The 6,840-nt window shown below is 36.9% G+C and overlaps 1 protein-coding gene across 1 annotated transcript; it reads right to left on the bottom strand.

Annotated features, from left to right (window-relative positions):
• Positions 1–512: 512 nt before the first annotated feature.
• Positions 513–3,413, bottom strand: LOC309502563 (serine/threonine-protein kinase pim-2-like; the record flags this gene model as incomplete). Its single annotated transcript, XM_082174966.1, has 9 exons — positions 513–580; positions 1,027–1,203; positions 1,394–1,775; positions 1,866–1,916; positions 2,070–2,164; positions 2,240–2,308; positions 2,706–2,877; positions 3,037–3,104; positions 3,224–3,413. The coding sequence occupies 9 exons, from the start codon at positions 3,411–3,413 to the stop codon at positions 513–515; spliced, it is 1,272 nt and encodes a 423-aa protein (XP_082031092.1).
• Positions 3,414–6,840: the final 3,427 nt, after the last annotated feature.

Genomic DNA, 6,840 nt, shown 5'->3' with positions numbered 1-6,840 from the left:
TCACAGCCATGTTCACTCCGGTATTTCGCTCGATGGTTTAGTTTTTGCATCATACATGCGTTTACAGTGGAAGTTAGATGCGGCTGAGCATGCGCATAACACACGCCATAACCAAACGTTATGTGATTGGCTTACGGGTAACCAATGATTTTAAACTTCAGACAAGCACCCCCCCGCGAGAGAGAAAACACTTCTCTATTATGCCCTTCCAGACTCTGTATACGAAGCAAAGTGAAGTAGCAGAGTCTGGTATTACCAGGCTAGATTCTCATAAGCAGCTTTATATAATCCCTTTTCTTCCAGTTGTTTTATTGCTGGAGCTGGAGTTGGGAAGATTGTTGTAGTCCCGTCATTGTTGAAAACTTTTAGTTTAGCAGGAGCCAGAATGTGCGTTCTGATGTCCTGGGCCTTTAACTGTACTCTGATAGGCTTGTACAGAGATCTTTGTTGTCTCACCTTGAAGGAAAAGTCGTGATCAAAATAAATCCGTGTGTCCTTTAGCGTTACTTCCTTCACCGGAACTCCCCAGGAAGTGAGGGAGAGGAATTCTGACGTCGCTCTTCATCTCTTATCCTGTGACCTGAAACAAACAAACAAAAAAGGTTACAGTCATAGATTACAATTAGAAGAAAACATTTTTAAAAATCTTTAAAATGAAAAGTGAATATAATCTTCAAAATCATTTGCAGCTGATCTTAGGCTCATTACCTTAAACCAGTCATGTCGAAGGATTTTCCTCAGATAAATCCGTTGTATTGGGCTTTCCTTGAGGAGGGATCGCATCAGGAGGCAGCAATCTGTGCAGAACGATAGAAGCGAGTCAGATTATTACCTTAAACTTTAATTAAGCTTTAAGATTCGACTATTCTATAAAGTACGGTCAGAAAATCAGAAAAAATGCTTGTATTATCCAATATCTATCTTCTATACAGCCACTTGGCTCAGGTGTTACTTTTTCGTACTTTCTTTGTTTTGTATGATTTAAATTACAGTTGGTCTTCTTTGTTGTGATGAACGCCATCTTACCGTTTGACAAGCCAGGATCAGACCAGATGTCATCTTCAATCATTTGCTTGTCTTTTGGTCCAGGAAAGCGTCCACACACCAGCAGGAATAAGAGCACTCCCAGAGACCACACGGTAGCTGGTTTCCCGTGGTACTTCCCCTCTGTATAGTGCTCAGGTGGGCGGTAGGATATGGTGCCTGTAGAAAAAAGATTTGTCTGATGAGTAAGAACCATAGCATGAAATACCATAGCATGTGGTAAAAACATCTGGTGTTTTTCATTTAAAAAAACGCTGCCTCAAATGTGAGATATGGTTTAATATGATACCAATTGAACTAGTCACTAGAACTTAAGTCCCAAACTACAGGTTTGATTCATAATTCATACCAGAGAATCTTTCATAGCCAGCTTCCTGCAGGAGATCCCCGCACCCGAAGTCGATCAGCTTGACCTCAAGCGTTTCTGTGTTGATCAGCAGGTTCTCCAGCTTAACGTCGCGGTGAAACACTCCCCGCCGACAGCACATATGAGCCGCGGTTGTTGCCTGTGCCATGATACGCCGCGCTGTGTCCTCATCTAGGATGCGTTCTTGATGCCTTCGGGAAAAATGCCACAGATCCTCACAGGATGAGGGACGCTCCAAGACCATGATGTATTGGTCAGGCTGGTCCTGCCAGTCCAGCAACTCAATGATCTCTGACACTTTGGGGCCCCCATTAGCCAGGATTAATAGGCCGACCTCTAATGGGAAGGGTGCGGGATGTCCAGGCTGGAAGAAAGATCATTATTATATGAAGGTGTTGTCATTATGTTTACATATTTTAATTTGAAAACAACATAGCGAGTGTAGGCTACTTACAATGTTGATGTATTTCAGGTTCTGCGGCTTTTTGACAATTTTCACTGCCACCTGATCAACCAAAAAACCAAAAAACATTGTTACATTTCTAACATGTCAAATGCAGTAAATACTGTAGTGGAAAAATATACACAAAAAGACTTGAAATGGATGTAGTGAGACAAAATAATTTGCTGACTAAATATTGTAAGAAAATGACGATACCTCAAGGCCATCCTCCAAGCGTTTCCCTGCATAGACAGAGCCGTATGCTCCCTCACCAATCATTCTGCCCATCTCATACCGGCTCAGGATGTTGTCTGCAAAAAGATGATTCAATTTAGTTGCATGGACAGCAGTGAGTTTAATGTTTGAGGTCATGGCCGTAAACTCACCCTCGGTTGTCTCGTCCACTCTGTTGTTGTGACCTGGAGCTGGACTGACTGGACTGTGATGGACTGGAGCTGGAGGGGTTTAGAGCAAGGGATATCATGTTTAAATGCAATCAAAAAATATTAAACACTGCATAGTCATATTATGGTGATTCTTCAGTTACTACATGCATTCTTAAAAAAAAAAGAGTTCTGTTTAAATATTTAAGACATGTCCTGGAAAATATCATAACTTTGATCAAACTTTGGGATTTTGATATAGGTGTGAATTTGTAACATAATTATGGTCATTAATGGCACTTCATCCAATGGGAACAGAAAAATTCCCTTAATTAATTAAGTTCCCATGAATGACACGTTTCCATTAATGGATACTCATATCTAGCTGAAAATGATGTAGACTTTATGATGTACAGAGCGCACTAATAAACAGAGCATTTACACATTGTCAACTGGTCATTGGATTTACCCTCAGCGTGTCTCTCACTACCGGTTGCAGTGGTCTGATCCTCCACTATCTGACCCTGACCTAAGCCACTCCAGTGAAGAGAGAGATGCTCTCCAGAACTCCAGAGAAGAGAGGTCAGATCTACAGACCTATTCTGGCTCTCCTGACTATCACTTTCCTCACTGCTAATAGGCTGATGATATACATAGAGCACATAGAAGAGATTTGACCCTGATTTCTTTCCATATCACAATAAACAAAGAACATTTCACACAAATGCACAAAAAGGTGTCAAAATCATCCAAATATTAATATATATTCAAATTCATTTGTAGCTTATTAGGGCCAATACCTCAAACCAATTCCGGAAATGTGCTGGACTGCGGTGGCCTGGAGCTGGAGGGGTTCGAACCTGCTGATCTGCAGGAGGAAGAACTTCAAAAATTATATTTTGATATAATATAGTGTGGTCAAATATGGTAATAAATGACACTCCAGTGATATTCTCCAATGGTCATTTGTTTGGCCCTCAGACTTACCCATCCTCGTCCTCTTTCTCATTGGCATCTCATCTTCAGTGCTCTGATGGGAGTCGTGCACCTGCTCAAGCTGTCTCTTCAGCGCCGGACCTCTGCGAGAGGGTTGAGAGGAAGTGGACGGACGTCCATCATCTGGGCTCTGCTCCCTGTCAGCCGGACCTGTGGGCACAGAAACATGTGGGCCTGGCATCCTTCAAAGTGCAATAAAAAAATACAAATACAATACAAAATACAATACAATGCTCCTCAGAAATACCCCTCCCCCCAAAATTAATTAATTAATTAAATAAAACTCCAAACTCCCTCTAAAACAAGAAAAGAACAATCAAATGAAAGAGTCCTCAGAAATAATATGAAGTAATATGAAATATGAAATAATGAAATATGAAATAATATGAACGATGTAACGTTGGCGGATATGTAATCCGATCTCCTTCTTCTAGAAGTATCCTCTCTGAAATCCTCCGAACAGCTTCAAAATCTCAAGATCAGCGCAGAAAGTAGTCAGCAAAAGTCTCCTCTCTGAAATCCTCCGAACAGCTTCACAATCTCAAGATCAGCGCAGAAAATAGTCAGCAAAAGTCTCTGAATTCGCCTCGTCTAGTGTCAACCAGCAGAAAGCGATCAAAGTGTTGACATGTGCAGACAGAATTCATAAGACGCGTCCCCGTCGCCATAGCAACTTAAATTCGAATCACTCATATGCACGCACGCGCACCCGAAGTCGCGTGCGTGAGCAGAGCGCGTGAGCGCACATCGAATCTGCAAACAAACCGAATCTGTTCATGCAGGACTGAATGTAATTATTAAATAACCATTTAACAAGTGATATTATGATGTATAATTACTACTTTGCTACAAAATGGAAGTTTAAAATTCAACCGTTAAAGCATGAAATAAGGTACCACGAATTAGTGAATTTGAGTTTGATGTGGCTATATTATCAGTAATAAAATAATCATTAAAAAATGTAATCGTTAAAAAAAAAAGACATTTATGTCAATTCGATTCAGAGATGAGTACTAATGTTGTCCATCAGAGGGAGCCACAGGATAGCAAATCCTTTAAGATCACAGTTAATAATAAAGTTATAATGCTAACTTTGTTTTAAATGGTTGATATAAAAACTTTTAGATTGTTAGATTTATTCAGATATACAGAAAACGAAATGTACATATAATGAATATGTAATATAGTGTCTAATGTAATTGTCTAATGAGTTTATTGAATGACTTTTATGAGGTAAATGTAACATTGCTCTCAAGCTTTCTTAGTTTGAGTGATTACACGAGACATGATTCGTTTATTCAGGATAGTTTATTTAGAAATTAGTAAAAAGGAGGGAAAAAAGGTATTCAGTCAATAAGGAGCTACAATGAGGTCGAAGGAGCTACAACACGTGACATAAAAAAACAAAACAATAATGGTATGTTTAAATTTGATAATGATATTGACACAATTTGAAATCTGAAACTTTATAACAAAGCACAAAAGCAAATTGCGATGTATTGGATAGAAGGTGCACTAGGGGAGAGCAGGGCACAAAGTAACGCTTTTTGACTTTCTCAGTTTGTGTAAATCTACTTAGGGTTCAGAGTATTTTTTTTCCCCACATGTCTAGTAAAATTATGTGGCTTTGTTTTTTTTTAATACAGTATAGCCTATACACTTTTTTCTTGATATACCCCGAAAGAATGGAAGTGAAATGTGACAACATGCCCCATAGGTGGGGTACATTGTAATGTGAGGGGTTCATAGTAACATGACCATATGACAGCTTAAAATGCTATTTGATCTAATCAAACAAACATACAAGACAAACTAAAATATTTCCTCAATAAAATACAATTATTAACTTTTTCATATAAAATAATGCCATTTTTTAATAATTAAATATAAACTCATTTTTGACACAGCTATACAACATACTTCAAAACAAATGAATAATTAGTCATTTCTGAGCATTGACTCTCAGTCTTTATTCACCCTTTTCTCATGTTTCCTCAATAGAATTAAAAAAAGTATAGGATAGAAAAGCATATTTCTAATAGGGGCACGTTGTAACGCGATGTGACAACATGCCCCACCTGCACAACTGGGATTTAAACCCTGCTAGAGTCTTCTGCTAGTTAGCGAAGCATTAAATAACTATATCAAGTCAAGTCAAGTATATTTGTATAGCGCTTTTCACAATACAGATTGTATCAAAGCAGCTTCACAGTATTAAATTAAAATAATACAACAAGGTTTGTTTCAAGTGGAATTTATTGATTGATAAAATTAAATTAAATATCCCCAAAATATTCCCAACTGAGCAAGCCAAAGGCAACAGTGGCAAGGAACCGAAAAACTCCATCAAGTGACCTAATGGTGTCCTAAAACTCCATCAGGTGACCTAATGGAGAAAAAAAAAACCTTGGGAGAACCCAGGCTCAGTCGGGGGCCAGTTCTCCTCTGGCAATTATGAGCTAAAGACCGGATTGTATTTTGAACTGTAAGATAAAAAATATTATATGAATGCCTGGCTGAAGAGATGCGACTTTAATCTAGTTTTAAACTGGGAGAGCGAGTCTGAGCAACGAACAGTATCAGGAAGACTATTCCAGAGTTTTCGGAATATCAACCGTTAAATAACATATTGGAGATTAAAATAATATCAGATTTGTCTAATTTTAAATAAACACAAAAAATAGAGATTAAAAATGTACTTAAGAAAGAAATTTACTTTTGCTATGGTTTAATAAATGTCTATAGATATAAAAAAATTACAAACAAAAAAAAGAACGTTGGCGCAATTTTGTCCATAATAAATACATAGACGCCCTAATTGGCCGCTGGATCGTACGTCAACGGCTGATGTCTTTAGTCTAGTGGTTAAACATGAGAATAATTCGTCTTGTGTATATCTAACGGTCGATCTTTGGTCTCGTTAATCTATAATTTGTTCCTTGGCAAATCGTTTTGGCTGAGGGCAAAGTGAAGTTTCATAACTTTATATATTTAAGCTATTTAACTTTAACGTTGTAGCCTGCTGTATGTTTGACTGAACCGTTTACTTTATTTCTTGACTTGTATAGCTTCTTAATCTTATACCTTTTAAAAACTGAAATTTAACAAAAAGAGACAGGGTTGCGTCATTTTATTTTATATAGCCTATGTAAGAATGTTTTAAAATATATAAATGTACATTATTTATTATTGTTATTATAATAATATACCACTTGCGATTATCAATCTATTATAGTTATGCTGTTAAATTATTGTACTATTCATAGTAACTATTTAACTTATTTTTTATTGTCTATATTCTGTAATTGATATTTCATATTCTATTGCTATTATTATAGTATTATACATAAACTGTATGCTCTTATCAATATATTATTATTATATTATAGTACTTATGATATTATATAATTATACTTTTCATTACTATTTTATTTGCTGTATACTGTTTGTTTGTTTTATTGACTAAACTATTTACTATTAGCCTACTTCTCACTTTATCTTATATTTACTATTTGCATTGCACTGTAGTTGTACCATATCATATGTATTACCATAAAGGATCCATCAGTTATCTTTGTTATTGCTAAAATCGGGTCAATGACAGAATA

The sequence above is a fragment of the Leuciscus leuciscus genome (assembly GCF_965113295.1).
Source record: "Leuciscus leuciscus genome assembly, chromosome: 7".
Classification (NCBI taxonomy): Eukaryota; Metazoa; Chordata; class Actinopteri; order Cypriniformes; family Leuciscidae; genus Leuciscus; species Leuciscus leuciscus.
This window is presented reverse-complemented; position numbering and strand designations above follow the sequence as displayed.